This window comes from Rhinopithecus roxellana, chromosome 5 (assembly GCF_007565055.1).
Source record: "Rhinopithecus roxellana isolate Shanxi Qingling chromosome 5, ASM756505v1, whole genome shotgun sequence".
NCBI classification, from domain to species: domain Eukaryota; kingdom Metazoa; phylum Chordata; class Mammalia; order Primates; family Cercopithecidae; genus Rhinopithecus; species Rhinopithecus roxellana.
The window spans coordinates 61,026,585-61,045,623 of record NC_044553.1 but is presented as its reverse complement, the minus strand read 5'-3'; the positions used below and the strand labels follow the sequence as shown (position 1 = coordinate 61,045,623).

Below are 19,039 nucleotides of genomic sequence, written 5' to 3'. Positions count from 1 at the left end.
GCTGGGATTACAGGCTTGAGCCACCGCACGCGGCCCCTAGTGTGCTTTTAAAGGTACTTTGGCTACTGTTAGTTCTAATGAACAAAAAACACATCAGTAAGAACCAGACGTTTTCATTATTGGTGCTTATGTTCCCTGGTTTTCCCACTAAGTTTCCCTAATTCTCTATCATAATGAAGTGCTTATCTCGTTTACAATATGTAAACCTTTACAGTTTACTTGTGCTGTGGGAATCCCTATGAAAGGGGGTGGAAGGGAGGAAGCCAAAAAACCCTTTATTGCTCTTCAAAAGTTGGAAAGTCATTATCCAGCTGTGTGACCTTGGGAAAGTCACATCATCACTCAGTTTCTATTCTTCATTCAGTAAAATGAGGTGACTGGGTTATCTCTAAAATCACATCCCACTTGGCTTGAACCCTCTAAGCCTGATTAGCATATTTTATTAACCATCGCTTCCTGCTTGGATGGTACTCTGCTTCCCTTCCCGTGGATTAGCACTATCTTTTCCAAGTAAGGTCAATTGTAGGTGAAATGACACCCACAGTAAACAGAATTTGTCTCTGATGACTCTCCTATCATCACAGTTTTCTGGTCTAATCTATATGTCCCAGTAAAGATTTACTCATGTTTTCAAGGTAAAACTTCAGTCCTTCACAACCAGTGCCAAGTGTGGATATTCTAAAGGCCCCTATAGAAGCAAGAGACCCATTCTTAGGTATTCCTCACAGTAAGGTAGGAGAAGGCAGAGAGGACTGAAATTCATTAGACTCTTTTCGTGGAACTTTACCATAAGGGCTCTGAATGACCTCAGACCAGCTCTGGGGGCATGAGAGCTTCTAAATCACCAAACTAAATAATGCCTTAGCTTACCTGTGTCTTCTTCTTATTTCAGTCCTATGGCTCTCTTTTCTTTCTTGACACAGGGCACCATCACTACTCACAACTCAGTACAGCCTCAACCTCCCAGGCTCAAGTGACCCTCCCACCTCAGCCTCCAGAGCAGCTGGAACTATGGACATACGACACCACTCCTGGCTAATTTTTTTATTTTTTGTAGAGTCAGGGTCCCACTATGTTGCCCAGGCTGGTCTTGAACTCTTGGACTCAAGCGATCCTTCCACCTCAGCCTTCCAAAGTGCTGGGATTACAGGCATAAGCCACTGTGCCTGGCCATCCTTTTCCTTTTTTTTTGAGACGGAGTCTCACCCTGTCACCCAGGCTGGAGTGCAGTGCCCTGATATCGGCTCACTGCAAGCTCTGCCTCCAGGGTTCATGCCATTCTCCCACCTCAGCTTCCCCAGTAGCTGGGACTACAGGCGCCCGCCACCACGCCTAATTTTGTGTATTTTTAGTAGAGACAGGGTTTTCATCGTGTTAGCCAGCATGGTGGACTCTATCTCCTGACCTCATGATCTGCCCCCCTCAGCCTCCCAAAGTGCTGGGATTATAGGCGTGAGCCACCCCGCACGGCTGCCCTTTTGAGACAGAATCTTGCTCTGCCGCCCAGGCTGGAGTGCAGTGGCCCGATCTTGGCTCACTGCAAGCTCCGCCTCGCGGGTTCAAGTGATTCACCTGCCTCAGTCTCCTGAGTACGTGGGACTACAGGCGCCCGCCACCATGCCCAGCTAATTTTTGTATTTTTAGTAGAGACAGCATTTCACCATGTTGGCTAAGCTGGTCACAAACTCCTGATCTCAGGTGATCTGCCTGCCTCAGCCTCCCAAAGTGCTGGGATTACAGGCGTCAGCCACCATACCCGGCCCCTTTTCCTGTTTTTTTTTTTTTTTTTTTTTTTTTTTTTTCTGAGACGGAGTCTTGCTTTGTTGCCCAGGCTGGAGTGCACTGGGGCAATCTCGGCCCACTGCAAGCTCCGCCTCCGGGGTTCACATCATTCGCCTGCCTCGGCCTCCCAAGTGGCTGGGACTACAGGCACCTGCCACCATGCCCGGCTAATTTTTTTGTATTTTTTGTAGAGACGGGGGTTTCACCGTGTTAGCCAGGACGGTCTCGATCTCTTGACCTCGCGATCCACCCACCTCGTCCTCCTGGAGTGCTGGGATTACAGGCGTGAGCCACCGCGCCCGGCCCCTTTTCCTCTTTTTATTCCCTTCTTTATAGGTACAATCTGAAGGTTCTCATCCAGCTGGCTTTATGTACTTGGAAGTAGGTCTTTCTCTACATCCTTCTTGACTGAGGAGAGTCTCCAGCCTGATTATAAATGGCATCTTACCATTTCCCTGGCCCTGAGAGCTCCAAGTGGTGGAGGGGAAGATACTCTCTAAGGAGTAAGGCAGAGAGAGAACCATCACCAGATTTTTTCTTTTTTTTTGAGATGGAGTCTCGCTCTGTCGCCCAGGCTGGAGTGCAGTGGCGCGAAGTCAGCTCACTGCAAGCTCTGCCTCCCGGGTTCACGCCATTCTCCTGCCTCAGGCTCCTGAGTACCTGGGACTACAGGTTCCCACTACCATGCCTGGCTAATTTTTTGTTTTTAGTAGAGATAGCATTTCTCCACTTTGGCCAGGCTGGTCTCGAACTCCTGACCTCAGGTGTTCTACCTGCCTCAGTCTCCCAAAGTGCTGGGATTACAGATGTGAGCCACTGCACCCAGCCACCAGCTTTATTTTTGATAACCCACTCAGGCCTGTGGTGAACAGGGCTGGCCAGAGCAGAGCTGAAGTCTGCAGTCAAAGCCTAACCCTTGTCCTGTGACTGTCATCTGAAAAGACAGAGTTGATCCATGATTCCTCCATTTTCCCCCTTTCTGCAAGTGGTTGTTGATTAAATCAGGTGGCAAGTTGGCCAAACAAGGCCTACCTTTTGATGTATACTTGGCAGCACCCCACGAATCTTTCATCATCAACTGTAAATACTAAAAAACTGTAAATACTAAACAGAAATATTTAGTCTCCCAGCAAATAGGAGGAAGGGAAGCTCTTGTGATGCAGGATATACCTGGGAGCCTGCCAGTGATGGTGTTGGGGTGGCTGGCACTGCTCTTTTGTCATGGCCTGCCCTTATCAGCTATTATCATTTATTTTTCCTCAGGAAGAAGTAGCCTCAGTGGCAAGAACAGAGTGTTGGGGAGCCCCGAGGCTAGGACAATCAGCACAGACCTGGAAAGGAATGAGTCAGATCAGGAACAGAAGAGGCCAAAATCAGTAAGAAACAAAGGGTCAGGAGCTGGGCACAGCAGCTCATGCTTGTAATCCCAGTGACTTAGGAGGCCAAGGTGGGAGATCACTTGAGGCCAGAAATTTAAGACCAGCCTGGGCTACATAGCGAGATGCTGTCTCTAAAAAAATTTTTTTAAACTTAGCCAGGCATGGTGGTGCATACCTGTAGTCCCAGCTACTTGGAAGGCTGAGGCAGGGGAATTGCTTGAACCCAGGAGGCAGAGATTGCAGTGAGCCATAATTGTGCCACTGTACTCCATCCAGCCTGGGTGACAGAGTGAGACTCCCAACTCTTTTTTCTTTTTCCTTTGAGATGGAGCCTTGCTGTCACCCAGGCTGGAGTGCAGTGGCACAAGCTCGGCTGACTGCAACCTCCGCATCCCGGGTTCACGCCATTCTCCTGCCTTGAGTAGCTGGGACTACAGGTGCCTGCCACCATGCCTGGCTAATTTTTTGTATTTTTGGTAGAGACGGGGTTTCACCGTGTTTGCCAGGATAGTCTTGATCTCCTGACCTCGTGATCCACCCGCCTCGGCCTCCCAAAGTGCTGGGATTACAGGCATGAGCCACCATGCCCGGTTTTCTTTTGAGACGTAACCTTGCTCTGTTGCCCAGGCTGGAGTGCAGTGGCGCAATGGCTCACTGCAATCTCCACCTCCCGGGTTTAAGTGATTCTCCTGCCTCAGCCTCCTGAGTAGCTGGGACTACAGGCATACGCCACCATGCCTGGCTAACTTTTTTATTTTTGGTAGAGACGGGGTCTTACTATGTTGGCCAGGATGGTCCTGATCTCCTGACCTCATGATCCTCCCACCTCAGCCTCCCAAAGTGCTGGGATTACAGGGGTGAGCCACTGTGCCTGGCCAAGACTCCCAACTTAAAAAAAAAAAAAAAAAAAAAAGAGGTGGGGCTCAGTGGCTCATGACTGTAATCCCAGCACTTTGGGAGGCTGAGGCAGGCGGATCATCCGAGCTCAGGAGTTTGAGGTCACCCTGGCCAACATGGCAAAACCCTGTCTCTACTAAAAATACAAAAATTAGCTGGGTGTGGTGGCGCCTGCCTATAATCCCAGCTACTCAGGAGGCTGAGGCAGGAGAATCATTTGAACCCAGGAGGCAGAAGTTGCAGTGAGCTGAGATTGCACCACTGCACTACTGCACTTCAGCCTGGGCGACAAAACGAGATTCTGTAAAAATGAAAAACAAAAACAAAAACAAAAAACCTGAGGGGATGGATGTAAAGTTACACACGCTTGTCTGGATTTCCCATCACAGGGCCTTTGTATTCACTTATTTAACAATAGTACAGAAGAAGCGATCTCAGCTGTACAAGAAGTAATTCAGTTTCAGAACATTTCTCACTTCAACAAGGTGCATTTTCCCCTCTGGCACTCAGTTGTATAAATCTGAACTCTTTCCCTCTCACTCAAGAGATCTCCTGTATGTATTTCCCAGGTTGGCTGGCACAGTCATCTCAGAATAGCCCCCAAATGTGGAATTTCTGTTGTCAGGAGTCATCATTTCCAGTATGAAACTCACTGAGTGATAGAAAATGAGGACTAAAGATCAAAGATTACTAGATTAATTTGCCTAAAACCAATTCCCCTAAAACCAATTAGTCTAAAATAAATATTTATCAAATCTGCAGCATTTCAAAAGGGTTTAGCAGATTCACCCTCTTAGTTATTACTGTTGTCTGTATAACTTTTCATTGTAAGTCAACTGAATATGCCTCATGCCTATTCATTTGTTTAAGATATACTGGCCTTTTAACAGTAGGAATGTAGAAGTTAGACCAAAGCATCAAAATCACATTGAACTCCATTACATTTTTCAAGGCATTTAATTTGTAAAGGAATATTGGATTAAGAAACAAAAAAAATGATACACAAAATGCCTGTACCAATTGTATTTATTGCTAGAAACTTTAAACTTTTTAAAAAAGTTTTTGAAAGGTAGATAACATAGAAAAAGACATCCATAAAGGTAAGAAGCAATCTCATCATTTACAAAGTGCTGCAAATTTGATAAATTTATGTTGCTGATAATAACTCAGAAGTACTCTTGGATGAATAGATAAAAATCCTTGAAATATCCAAAGCAAGACAAAAAGGAATAGGACACCTAAATGGATATAAACACACCAAAATGGGAATTGAGCTTTTGGCAAATTAGTCATTAAGTCATTAACTTTAAGCAAATAAGTTTTCAGTAAATTGGTTTTAAGAGATCTAGCTTTAGGTGAACTAGTTTCAGGCAAACTGACTAGTACCAAATCAGTGTTTTGCTCCCTCCAGTTCCCCCCAACTGTACTTTTGGGATTGTGATGGATGCAATCCAGGACCCCTCTGAGAGGTGGCAAGTGAGATTCTACTAGGAAACCAAGTGTACAAGTGACCCGAGAAGAGAGTAAGAGACAGAGAGAGAGAGTGTGTGTGTGCGCGCGCATGAACACAACCACACATGCATACGCTGGGCTGTATGGCTCAGTGCACCTAAACTTGGGAGTGTGGCTAAGCTGAAGCTACCTAGACATCCCCCCACCAAGCTCCACACCCACGCAGACCTGCTTATTACCTACCATAGCCAAGGAGAAGAGCAACCACGTACAAGCACCCACCTAGCCTCCCCAGACCCACGTGAGTCCCTGAGAAAACAGGGAATACAGGCAGCAACCCCACTCAGAGCTGGTCCCCATTCTCAGCAGACAGATGAGGAGCTCTCCTAGTCCTTAGAAGAAGGCCAATAAATAACTCATTAATGAGGTCCAGAGTTTCTACTTCTTCATCCAGATATAGGTGCGGAACCCCATATCTGACATCATGTGTCACAAAAAAGTTAGGAGCTTAAATTTGGTTGCCTAGCAGGAACTCACCACCCTAGACTTGCTGCCTCTCAGGGGAATCCCATCCTGCATCAACCACAACCCCAAAACTCTGGGGTTTGGGGGAGCTGGAGGGAGAATTACACTTTGATTTGGTTCTAGTCAGTTTAGCTGAAACTAGTTGATTTAAAGCTAGGTCCTCTACTCTTGGAATCCAGGACCAGAACATTATGTGACTCATGCACAATCATATACTAGGCCAGACACAGTGGCTTACGCCTGTAATCCCAGCACTTTGGGAGGCCAAGGTGGGAGGATCACTTGAGCCCAGGAGTTCAAGACTAGCCTGGGCAACATGGTGAGATCCCATCTCTAAAACAAACAAAATATATATACTGAAGATACAGAATCAGATGTTCAGAAAGTACTGGAACCCTCCTGTGTGTGCCTAACCTCAGGATGCACACATGGGAAAAAGGCCAGTCACCCCCACCCTGGTAAATATAAGGTTTCTCTTCCACAATCCATTTGGAATGTCATGATCTTTGGGTCTCCAGTCCTTGGGGTCCTCCCCAGAGGACTCTTCTGCCAGGCCTGTAGAGTACATTATTTGCCTTGGCTGGCCTCAGAGAGGCCCACTGGCCAGAGCAGTTTGTCAGTGGTGGTAACAGCAGCAGCAGTGATTGCAGCTCAGATATAGTTGGCAGGGGCTTGTCGGGCACTGAGCCGCTGCATGTGGCAGCCATGGCAAAGCAAGTGCCCATCCAGAGGGAAACAGCAGCAGCCTTCCTCATCACTCAGCTGCATCCGGCAGTCCTAGGGAAGAAGGCACCTAGTTCACCTCAGCCCAGGCACCTTGGATACTGAGGGCATCTTAGGAGTCTACCCTGCTCAACACCTGACTCCTAATAACTGGAAGAAAGGGATGGGGTGGGAAGGGCAGGATGGAAGGGACGGAAGAGCAATCTGAGAAAATATTAATACCTCAGCTGGACACCAGGTGTCGCTGCTGCAGCAGAAATAATGACACAAGCCTGTCTTTACAGCAGTTTGACCAGATTCCCTACTCTTAGAAAGTCCTGACTCTGGGAGAGTCAGATTCAGAAAGGACTAAGTAACTTGGACCAGAGAAAGTGGCTGGAGGGGACAAAAAAAAAGATGGAAGATAGGTCACAGTATCTTTCTGGTTTCCCATGCCCTACACCTCTCCCATAGATGTCTGGTTGTTGCAGGACTTGACTCCTACCCTCTCCCCATTTCCACTTCTTCTCCAGCACCGCTGAACCCCAACACTCACCTCACAGTGGTAGCACTCAAAGTGATAATCCCGGTCCATGGATATCACTCTCACGATGTCCTCACAGCCCTGAAACATGCAGACCCCCATGGAGATGAGAGCAGCATGTTGCTTCACCTCCACCGCCCTCATATATAACCCTTCCCACCCCATGGGAAGATCATACAAATGGCCCCAGTGTCTCTCTGCAATCACCTGTAGTTTTAAGATGCCTCTGCAAATCCTACCAGAACTCTCCTTATCTCCTTCACTGGGCTGCCCCCATGTAGCACACTCCCTCTGTACAAGAGCCCTGGCCTTACCTGCGTCTCCCAGTTGTGGGGGAAGGAAAGGGACAGGAGGCATAAATAAAGTAGGCTAGGCTGAGAACAAGGGAATCCAATAAGATCTGGCTTCTCTCCATAGATACATCCTCTACACACAGCATAAATCATTTCTGACCCATTCCTACCAGTGCTGAGGATTCTTCCCACCTTTTTCCAGCCCCTACATCTGCAGTCTGGTGACCTTGACCTCAAAGAAAGTCTCCTCCTCTGGACTGGGATAGAAGAGATGGAGCCTGGGCCCAGTTAGGCTTTCAGACATGTCCAGGCCCGGATGTTAGGGTCAGGGTGGTGACCCCAAGAGGCAGAGTCACACGGGAATCTTCACAGAGTACATTCCTTGGCACTACCGCTTCCGGCAGGAGGCCAGGCAGCATGTCCCTAACCCTACGCCAGAAGTAGTGGCACTGGCTGCCCTGAAGGAGAACCCAGACATACTGACCTCAGAGGGGAGGATGGGTTGGCCACAGGCTGCACACTTAGGAGCATAATTTCTGAAAGACAGAGGAAAGAGATGAGCTGAGGTTGGGGAATCCCTGGACCCAGTTCCACACTGTATCCCAAGGGGTGGACTCACTTGTGGTAGTCGGTGACACAGTACACTTGGTTGGAGAAGTCCACTGTGAAGGGGATGCCATCCAGGCACTTGTTGCAAACAATGCATCGGAAACAGCCTGGGTGATAGGACTTCCCCATTGCTTGTAGGATCTGGCTCATGGGGTAGCAAGAGAATCAGTCTCCCTCCAGTCTCAGTTCTCCAGCTGCCCATTATGCTCCTTATTACTCCCATTAACCTCATCCAACCCGCTGCTATACTCCTAGAACAATGCTATGTAATGTGGAGGAAGAAGTCTTTAAATGGAGGCAGAAACCCTGAAAAATGCCTGACAGAGCATTCAGGCCAGTAGTGTTTAACTCTGGCTGCATATCAGGATCATCTAGGGAGCTTTTAAAAAACATCAATGCTTGGGCCCTCCTCCAGGCCTATTATCACAATCTCTGGTGATGGGATCCAAACTTTTTTTTTTTTTTTTTTTAGTTCTTCCCAGCTGATCTGCTAGGCTACCATGATTGATAATCACTGATTTAATCCGATCTCTCCTTTTTACAGGAAATAAAACTGAATCCCAAGTGATTCTAACCAGTAGCAGAAAGGGGATTAAGACTCAGGACCCCAGGCTGGGCACAGTGGCTCATGCGTGTAATCTAGCACTTTGGGAGGCTTAGGCAGGAGGATCACTTGAGGCCAGAAATTCGAGACCAGCCTGGCCAACATGGCAAAACTCGTCTCTACTAAACATACAAAAATTAGCCACGCATGGTGGCGCATGCCTGTAGTCCTAGCTACTTGGGAGGCTGAGGCACAAGAATCACTTGAACCTGGGAGGCAGAGGTCGCAGTGAGCCAAGATCATGCCACTATGTCAGAGCGAGACTCTGTCTCAAATAAATAAATAAATAAATAAATAAATAAATGAAAAGACTCAGGACCCCACACTCCTAGCTCAGGCTGGAAGGCCTGGCTGTGCGTGCAGAATTAGGGAGGGGCCAAGTCACAGAAGCCTAGGTTGACAGGCTTTTGAGCCCAGACTTGATACCATAGGCAGAGGGAAGCCACTGTAAACAGCTGCTCTGGGGAGGAATGGGATGAAAGTGATTCATCTGGTGACAGGCTTCTTCCCCCAACCTTCTCTCAGTATCCATTTAGTCCCTGATTCCGCTCCTCAGCCTCACAGTGAAAGTTCTCAGCTGAAGGCACTTTACTTACCTTCTCCAAAATCAAGTGACCACAGACACAGCATTTCTCAGCTGCCTCCTGAAACCCTGAAAACTAAAGTAAAAGACAAAGGGAAGCTGTTATCAAACTCAGAATGATGGGTGGTACTCCAATGGGCCACCAAGAAGGGGGTCAGTATGGAAACCAATTCCAGGTCCAGGTGACCCTTACTCACCAGATAATCTTCCTCACAGTACACAGAGCCGTTGACACTGTAGAAAGCCTTGCAACGCAAAGTTCGCCCTAGAAACAGCAGAAAAGGGGCTGGAACCTATCCCACAGCCCAGGTGCAAGACTTCTGGGGTCACTGCTCCCCAGTGCTGCATAATATATTTAAACCTGGACTTTGTACTTTTCCTCCTAACTGCTGTCTGTCCTTCTTCCCCACACAAAAATTCCATCTGATGCAATTCCAATTTGCTTTGGCTTCATTCCAGCCAACTTCCCCTCTCTTCTGCTTGCTGCTCCTCCAGCTCCTGCCTCCTTAACAGTTTTCTAGGGCCCTCCCCTAAACAAACTGCCTTCCTCTCCAGTGCACAGGAAGCCACCTGGGAGAGTAAAGCCAACTACATGCTGGAATACATGAGCTCTTAATAAGGTACTATATGATTTGCATAGAGAGAATCACATTGTTACAGGCCTTGCCCTCTGGGACCCTTCAACCTAGAAGCCTTTTCGCCTGAGCATATCTATCCTGCTCTCAAAGGCCTATCTGTCTCCTTCTAGGGACAGACTCCATGGAGGTCAGGACTGGAGTTACTGCAGGAGGACAAAGTGCTTTGTTTGGAAGCAAAGCAGGTCCCCTTTCCTGTTTGTTTAAGGCTGCTTCCCTAAGCTTAGAGGGACCCAGAGTCTCTAGGGTAAGAGACAACCCAGGATCTTCTTCTAGCAGACAAGGCAGGACCATTCCCCATGTGACCAACCCCCAGGAACTGCTCCCAGGTGTCTACATTATCAGGGATAGGGGAGGAGTGAGAACAGGTGGAGCATGAGCAATTTTCCCACCTTTGCCTTCTTCCCCTCAAAATCCCCACTTCCAACTCTGTCCAATGGGTTAGGAAAGCTGACTTAGAAGCTCATGAGACACAGGGGAGGAAAGAGAGGGAAAGCGATATAGCCAGAAGAGGCCCTGTAAACAGAAGGATAGACAGACAGATGAGCCTAAAGAGAACGAGGCAGAAACTGGGGGAGTGAGAAAAGCTGAGTGCTGAAGTCAGACAGGCAGAGATAGGAGATTAAAGGTTTAGCAAAGGAATCAGAATGGGTAAGCAGTGAGGAGGGGGTAATGAGGGAGGGGAGGGGAGGGGGGCAGTTAAGGCCGCTGGGAGCATCCCCCCTTTCCAAGTGGGCCTCCTGAGCTAACAGTGGCAGGCATTCCTGGAGCGTGATGTCATCAGCTTGGCATGGCCCGGTGGCCTGCACTCTAGTGAGGTGGCTGAACTCTGACCAGCCAAGAGAAAACCCCCCTCTCCGCCCCTAGCAGCTCCCCACTCCCCCAGCCTGCCCCCACCCTCCCCACATTCCAATCTTTCACTGTCGCCCCAGGCAACTTGGCTGCCCAAGACCAAGCCCCACCAAGAAGCTGGAGGGCCAGGCGAGTCCAGGATGGGCAAACAGGGAGGCACGAGAGGGAGAAACAGAGGTGAGGAAGGAAGGAGGGACTCCAGAAAGGAGACCCACCAGGGGGAGGCAGAGCCAAGTAGAGGGCAGACAAGGAAGCAAGAGAGGCGGAGCAGCTGCGGACCTCCAGACACTTGGTGGGGATCCAACAGCTGCTCTGTGAGCAAATGAAGAGGCAAAAGCTCGCCTCCTGTTCCCTATAGCACTTGTGTGTATGTGGGCAGGGGAGGGGAGTGCTTGAGTGTTGGGGCTACACTCACCACAAGAGCAGCAGACAAAGCACTGGGTGTGGTAGAGGCTGTCCAGGGCCTGGCAAGCATTGCTCTGCCCATAGATGCCTTTGTTGCACTTGATACAGGTGCCTGAGAAGAGAAAAGAGTGTCACACTCTACTCCCCCAGATCAAAACCAGGGATTCCCAAGCTTTCCTGACTGCCCTTTCCTGATGTGCCAGGGGTCACAGTCTCCCTTTGATGGGCTCCCTTCTGAGAAGAGAAGATAAGAAATAATGACATGTAGCAAGATCTTGGTTGAGCAGATCCATTCTTGTTTAATTGCTCAACAGATATTTTCTGAGCATCTATTTTGTGCTTAACACAGCACCACTACCTGAGGAAACCTGGAGAAAGTCAGAGATATGGTCCCTGGCATTCAGATGCTTAGTTTCTGTTGGGGAGAAAAGATTATACAGGCAAGGTATGATCTCTGTTGCAGTGTGTAGGATGAATGGTCAAAGATGCCGGTCCACAGGTGCTCAGCAGCAGACTTAAAAAAACTTTCTAGAGAAAGCAGGCTAGGCCCAGAAAGCCTCTCTGGGACTTCAGTTTCCCATCAGTCAAACGAGCTGTTCAGTTATAGTATGATTTCTCTCTGCTGCAGACTTCCAAGAATGGAGAAAAGGATCTGGCTCAGCAGAGGGCTCTGTGCAGAGGGGACCAGGTGAGCATGACTCCTGTGGGGAGGTGGCTGCTGAGAATGTAGGGTGTGTTCCAGGAACCAGGGTTGAACAGGAAAGCAGGGAGAGTAGCAGAGCCCCTGATGCCTCCTAATCACCTTCTATCTTGGGAAGAACACAGAACTGAACTGCTTGCTATTCCCCAAAATCCCCCGCTAAGATATATACACCTGGCTCTGGGACTCGCCTTTCCTGGGTGTGTTCTTCCCTCCCTCCACTCCCCAATTCCAGGCCCATGAGTGAGGGCTAGGGCCTGTCTTTGGGGAGCAGATCCCAACGGGCCCGCACCTCTCCCCCTCGGCAGGCTGCCACACTCCCTGCCTGTTGGGGCCCATCCCAGTCTTTGCCCAGGGGCTTGGGAGCCTGTGCAGCAGCTGCAGCAACTGATGGGCCCAGACCTGTCCTGCTCCCACCCTCTGGCAGCTGGGCAAGGCTGAAGCCAAGGAAGAGGGCCCCTACTAGGGGCAGGAGGAGGGTATAGTCAAGCTGGGGCTGGCGGCACAAGGGGTATGTAGGGGTTGTCAAAGGAGGCAATCTGACTCCCAGGGAGAAGGGGCCCCCATCTCTGAATTCAAAATGTGGCTTCCTCATGGAAGTGAAGATCTGCCCCAAGATTGCCATGCCAGGGGCTCCTGTCAGAGCTGTTCTTTAGGAAACCTTGGCCGTTATGGGAAGAGCAAATGAAACTGTTCAGGCACATTGGCCTTACCTCCTCTAACCCAGCATATCTACACCTATGTTCTTCCTGCTATTTTATTGCAGTTTCTCTGAGTTCCTTTCTTCCTTTTGGCTCGATGGTTCAGCCAAAAAGACTTCTTTACTAGCCACCTCTCCTGGGCCTCAAAACGAAACTGCTAAATGGGCCCTGTCATTCAGTCTTCCTTGATCAAAGTGGTTTGGCATCATCTCCTCTGGGCTTTCCTCTTGGTGGATTTGGAGGTGGGGAAAAGAATGGGGGTGGAGGTTGGGGGTTGAGTTATGCAGCGCCCTTGTAGCCTGCCGCCCTGCTACCTCTGAACCTCCTACCCAACCATCCCTCCCTGGCCGCCTTCCTCTTCCTATTCACTTTTGTAGCCATAGAGTTCTACAGCATGGGGTCCAGGAGTGGGGCATGAGTGGTGAGAAGAGATGCTTGGAAAAGTGAAAGAGGCCCACAGCCCTTAGGGGGTAAGCTGCCACTGCTTTCCAATCACAATCATATTCGAAGTTTTTTAGGTGTGTAGTAGTGCCTGTGAATTCTGACTAAAAGATCTTTCAAGACCCTAATGTTCCTCATAGCTGAGACATATAATCAATCAATACTTCTTGAACAGAGTAGGGGAGGGAGACAGCGACCAGGTTTCCTTAACAGTGTCAGGAAGTAAGGCGCTACTTCTAGCCTGAATTCTGACAGGTTATAGCCAGAATTCAAGACCAGGTTATTTCTGGCAATAACACAGGGTCGTTATCCATCCATAGGTAATGGTGTCCCAGTAGTCATGGCTTTTGCCCTGACTTCCGGAGGATGGGGAAAATAGAGGCTGGTACTACTGGGTCTCTGATTAAATGCCCACGCACGCACCCAGCCAACAGGACTGGGGAGGGACAGCAGTTGGGTCCCAGGGCGCTCCATCCTGCCTCCCAGGCTCCATTTCCCCGACAGCCGCCACTACTCTGTGTGTGCTAGGGAGCGCCCCCCCATCCCTGAACCCTACCCCTCCGCCGCGCGTCGGCGGCCGCCCCGCCCGTGGGCACCTGGAGCGCCCGGGCAGGAGTCGGCACGCACGAGGCCAGCCTGCCCCGCCCCCCCACCCGCGCATTCTCCAAATTCCTGCGGGCGGAGCCTGGGCCCGGGTGGGGGCGCGGCGCGCACAAACCTCCAGGGGCACCGCAGTGAAGGGGGGAGCAGGTTGGGGGGGATGCGCCCTCACCGCCCCACTTGGTTCCTTCCCTACGAGGCCTCCTGCCGCGAAAAACCGAGGTTCAAATGCTTGAGAAACGGACTCACGCGATACCAGGAGGGTTGAATTTAGCAGAAATAAGGAGCCCTGGTTCATTTGAAAACTAGCAAGAAGGGGAAAGTGCTCTGGGGCCGCCCCCAATCCATCCCTCTTGTTTCTTTCCTAGTCCAGCGTCTTCACTTCGGACCCCCGGGCGCCGGCACTTTGGGCCGTCGGGGCAGTGGAGAACCGAATGCTGTGACGGGTCCCTTCCCGTCCCTAACCACTTCTCTCACTCACCGAAGTAGTCCTCCCTGGCCTCCGACTCCCGCATCCTGGCCCGGGCGGCCTCCGGAACGAAAGGACCTGGCGGCTCTTCCAGACCCGACGGCTCAATCCCCGAGGGTTCTCCGCGGGCGCCAGATTCTCGCCCACCGGTGCCCACCGTCAGGCGAAGCAACGCTGTTAGCTCGTCCTGGTACCGGGCGCCCACGGCGCAGTCCCCGTAGCCGGTCACAGAGTGTCGTCCGGGTTGCGCCCCCCGTCTCTCCAAGGGCCCCGCCGCTCCCACTCCGGCCCCGGCTAGAGCTCCAGGGCTGCCCAGGGCCGGGGGATACGAGTGGCGGCTTTCCTGGCAGCCGAACCCCGCAGGCCGCTGAGCATACAATCGGTCCAGGGCGGCGTGGAGCTCCGGATAGGCGGACGGGACCCCTCCGGGAGAATAGCCTGCCGGTGCTCCGGCCAGCGGTGGGCCAAACAGGCACGGCCCCGCTGGCAAGGGGCTCCCGTGGCGCTGGTCGTAGCCCATGCTGATGCCGCTGGTGCGATTGCTGCAGGGCCGGCTACTTCCAGCTCCGCCAGCCCCCGCCCCGTCCAGCAGCAGGCTGCCCCGGGGGCTGGACGGCTTGCTAGCGTCGCTGGCCGAGCTACTGGCGAAGCTGGAGCGGGGGCTGAGGGCCGGGGCCGTGGCCTCCAGCCGAAAATCGGGGGGCAACGACTGAGGTAGAGGCAAGGCCCGGGTGGGCGGCGGCCCCCCGGGAAAGGAGCCTTCGTAGCGCGGCGCCTCAAAGGAGCCGCGCTGATTCCGCTCAGCGTCCAGGGAACCTTGCTCCCGGGCCGGCTCTAACGGCTCATCCCCAGGTCCCCCAGTAGCTCCTCGGGGCCCTGACTTCCTAGGTCCCCCCAACCCACTTAGGCGCCCCTTGCCCGGCCCGGGGGTCCCGTCAGACCCAGACCGGCTAGATTCACCCTTTCTGCGGCCGAACTTCTCCAGCAGGCGACTGGCTTTCTCTCCTAACCGCTCCATGCCCTCGGGTCTGGGGCCTCTCGCCCCCTCCCCGCCTGGCACCCTGCGGCGTCTCGGCGGCCGGTTCTCTTTCTCCGCAGCCGGACTCTGGTTCCCCAGGGGCACAGGGGAAGCACAGGGGCTTAGCGGGCGGCCTGGATGCCCGGCGCCAGGAATCCCACAGCATCCCCCAGCGGGAGGGGCTGCGTCCCCTCGCGCATCTGGGGCTGAGCGGGGCTAGCAGGGTCTCTGGCCGCGGCTGTCCCGTCCGCAGGTCTATCTGTTCACGCGTCGACTCGCCCGACTGCCCCACTCTCCCCTGCCCCCGCCCCCCTCGCTCTCACGCTAGCCACGGACCGAACTTCTCTCCCAAACTTTTGTCTGCTTGGCCGGATCTACTTTCCTAGGAGGGCGGAGCGCGGTGTGTGTGAGAGGGCCGGGGGTGTCCGCGCAGGAATAGCTGGTGTGCGTGCAGAGAGGGCGCTGGCGCTAACTGCCCTGGATGTGGAGGCCTGCGGACTGTAGATGAGAGGTGGGCAGGGGCAGTTGGGGCAGCTGCCCCTACAACACTCAAGAATTGAAACAGGAAAGAGTGTGGGGGTAGGGGACGGGGACTCTTTGTCTGCAGTTGGAATGCGCGGAGGGGCATGGTGGAATGTGTCGCGGTTTGGGACCCGACGACAGGAGGCATGTTCTGCGCTAGCACCGTGACTTTGTTCCCAGCGTGGGGACTGTGGGAGAGATGGAGAGAGACTGGTACAGAGATGGTGAGACAAGGAGAGAGCCATAAAGAGGAAGACAGAGAGAAAGAAGACAAATGCATAAAGAGGTTCAGAGACGTGTACGTAAAGACAGCCCTGAAAGGCGACGAAGCCACAGAGAGAGGTGGAAGACAGGTAGCGAAAGAAAGGGTGAGCTGGGGAGCAAAGAGGAGTGTGGACGATGCAGAGACCGAAGGGTGCGCAAAGGAAAGGACAAGCTTGACCAGATAGAATGAGAGACAGATAAACTGCAATTAAAATGCACCACCTTCTGGACCCAAAAGTTTTGTGATGGTGGATAAATTTTGTGTTTGTAAAAGCAGTGAAAAGGAGTGAGGAAAATGGGACTAACCTCTACCTTGAGAAGGAGGGAAAGAGATCTACTGTGTGTGTAGAAGCAGTGAAAAAGAGTGAGGAAAAGGTTTGGGACTAATCTCTACCTTAAGGGTAGGACAGTTAGAGAGATAGACAGACACCCCCTGGTGTTGGGAAATGAGATTTTTAGCAAACATTTCAGGTGATTATGGAGATCGAAGGCCTGGTTTTAGGGCCAACGAATACCTTCCCCCGTTGGTTTTGGTCGACAGAAGACTGGTGACCCAGAGTAAGTATTAAGAGGAAGAAAAGAAATGCCATGTAGAGGATTTGCAAATGAAAATGAACAGGATGGAAAAGAGACTGATATTGAATATTTTAGAAGGATCAAGAATAAGGAAAAGAAACCCTGGCTGAAGCGGCCGGGCGCAGTGGCTCACGCCTGTAATCCCACCACTTTGGGAAGCTGAGGCAGGCAGATCATCTGAAGTCAGGAGTTCGAGACCAGCCTGGTCAACATGGTGAAACCCCATCTCTACTAAAAATACAAAAATTAGCCAGACGTGGTGGCGCACGCCTATAGTCCCAGCCACTCGAGAGGCTGAGGCAGGAGAATCACTTGAACCCGGGAGACGGAGGTTGCAGTGAGCCAAGATCACGGCCACTGCACTCCAGCCTGGGCCACAGAGCAAGCCTCCGTCTCAAAAAAAATTCTAAATTTTTTAAAAGAAACCCTAGATGAAGCTAAACATACCTAATTAAATACCAGCCAACGACCGGGCGCGGTGGCTCACGCCTGTAATCCCAGCAGTTTGGAAGGCTGAGGCGGGTGGATCACGAGGTCGGGAGTTTGCAACCAGCCTGGCCAGTATGGTGAAACCCCGTCTCTACTAAGAATACAAAAATTAGCTGGCATGGTGGCACACACCTGTAGTCCCAGCTACTCGGGAGGCTGAGGCAGAAGAATCGCTTGAACCCGGAAAGCGGAGGTTGCAAAGAGCCGAGATTGCGCCACTGCACTCCAGCCTGGGCGACAGAGGGAGATTCCGTCTCAAAAATTTTTTTAAAAAACAGCCAATTAATTTTGCGCAGACTAGAACATCAGGGGCAAGGGGCGGAGGAAGTAGAATGGAGAAGGAAATGACTCCTTTGTATTTAGATAGTAAACGAGTATGAAAATTATATGCAAATAAGTTGTGCATATTATTTTCATCTCAACATTTTGAACACCTTTTATAATCTTAGTGTAGCCTTAGGGAATGTGGAAAGAAAGGAGGTTAATATCTTTTGGGAAATTAATTTGTGCCAAACTATTTGGCTTCTTTGTCCTAGTTGCATTGTCTCCCTGACCTCATCTCCCCTGAGAATCAGCCTCTCTGTTTCCCTGGTCAAGGCCACAGCTTTTCTCTGATCCTGAGGAGAGTTTCCTACCAGACTGGAAGCAGGGAGGACTGAAAGCACTAGGAACAGAGGGGAGCTATCAGATTGCATCTAACACTGCTGTGAGCAACATCTTCAGAATTAACCATAATGTGTTCCCTCCTTTCCTGTGTCCAGATGGGGAAGGAGAACCTTGATTCTTCCTTCCAATTGCATCCAAAATATCCACACAACTTCCAAATACTAAGATTTGGAAGCTTTGATCCTTTGGGGTGAGGATGGGAAAGGAAATCTTATGAAATGTTGAGAAGTCATTAAAGGAGACCCATGCAAGAGGTGGTGGTAACGTTGGGCACAATTGGGATGAATAGCCTGTGTTTTCAAGGGATAACTGGAAGCAGAGATGAGTGAAGGGGAAGAAGTAGAAGATGCATATGCTAATAGGGCATGCTCCAATAGTGCTCATGACCTCAGGTGGCCTCTCCAGTCTGAACTGGAGCTGGGATCTCCAAAGGCCCTCTTCATCCCCAATACTTTAATTATAATCTGTATACACAGGTGACTCCCTAATCCATATTTCCAGCCCAGTCTTTCTTGGACTTAAAAACTCAACTAACTACTAGCATCTCCACATGGCTGTCTCAGAAGCACCCAATATCCTAAACTGGGATCTTCTCTGCCTCATGAAACTGGCTCCTCTAGCATTCTCTGAGTAAATGGCACAATCCTGTTAGCTGCTTAAACTAGAAATCTGAGCATCAACCCTATGTCCTCCTTCTCCCTGAACCTCAAATCCAACCAAGTCCTATCAATCACCAAGTTCTATTAATTCTGCTTCCTAAACATCTTCCAAATCTGTCCTCCCCTCATCACCACTATATATGTCAAGTCACCATCTTTCCTCTCCTAAACCAATGCAAAAGTCTCCTGGTCAAGGCTTGCTCCCTGCAATCCATCTTATACCCTGAGGTCAAGTGATTTTTCAGTACAGAAGCTTTTCAACTTACAATGGAGTTATGTCTGGATAAACCCATCCATTATAAATTGAAAATATCGTAAGGCAGAAGTGCTTCTTCAACTTACGATATGTTCAGCTTAAAATGGGTTTATCTGATGTAACTGCATCATAAGGTGAGGAGCATACCGAATCATTTTGCACCATCGTAAAGTTGAAAAATCCTAAGTCAAACCATCCTAAGTCAAACCAGTGAGTTGGGGACCTCCTGTAGGCAAAACCTGTCGTTTTATTTCCCTGCTAAAAAAAACTTTCAACAATTTCTCACTGCCCTTGGGCTGAAGTCTGTACTCTATATTATGAGGTCTCACTCTCCAGCCTCTCCTCTAGCATTATCCCTTCCCCAAACCAGTCTGCAGTAGAACTGGACCTTGTCTGTACTCTCTCTTGCCCCTGGA

At 50.7% G+C, this 19,039-nt stretch overlaps 1 protein-coding gene across 1 annotated transcript; it reads right to left on the bottom strand.

Moving 5' to 3' along the window:
- Nucleotides 1–4,428: 4,428 nt before the first annotated feature.
- On the bottom strand, nucleotides 4,429–15,567 carry AJUBA (ajuba LIM protein). Its single transcript, XM_010378373.2, has 8 exons — nucleotides 14,186–15,567; nucleotides 11,273–11,374; nucleotides 9,568–9,635; nucleotides 9,384–9,446; nucleotides 8,194–8,324; nucleotides 8,059–8,110; nucleotides 7,294–7,362; nucleotides 4,429–6,812 (listed from the first exon to the last, which is right to left on the bottom strand). The coding sequence occupies exons 1-8, from the start codon at nucleotides 15,189–15,191 to the stop codon at nucleotides 6,687–6,689; spliced, it is 1,617 nt and encodes a 538-aa protein (XP_010376675.1). The 5' UTR covers nucleotides 15,192–15,567; the 3' UTR covers nucleotides 4,429–6,686.
- Nucleotides 15,568–19,039: the final 3,472 nt, after the last annotated feature.

What these genes read in the sequence shown, in the direction of transcription:
- AJUBA (XM_010378373.2), bottom strand. Translation starts at nt 15,191, where the DNA reads ATGGAGCGGTTAGGAGAGAAAGCCAGTCGCCTGCTGGAGAAGTTCGGC. An exon ending in CTTTGTCTGCTGCTCTTGTG is followed by an intron (nt 9,636 to 11,272) that starts GTGAGTGTAGCC and finishes TGCTGTTTCTAG; the next exon opens with GGCGAACTTTGCGTTGCAAG. An exon ending in ACTGTGAGGAAGATTATCTG is followed by an intron (nt 9,447 to 9,567) that starts GTGAGTAAGGGT and finishes CTTTTACTTTAG; the next exon opens with TTTTCAGGGTTTCAGGAGGC.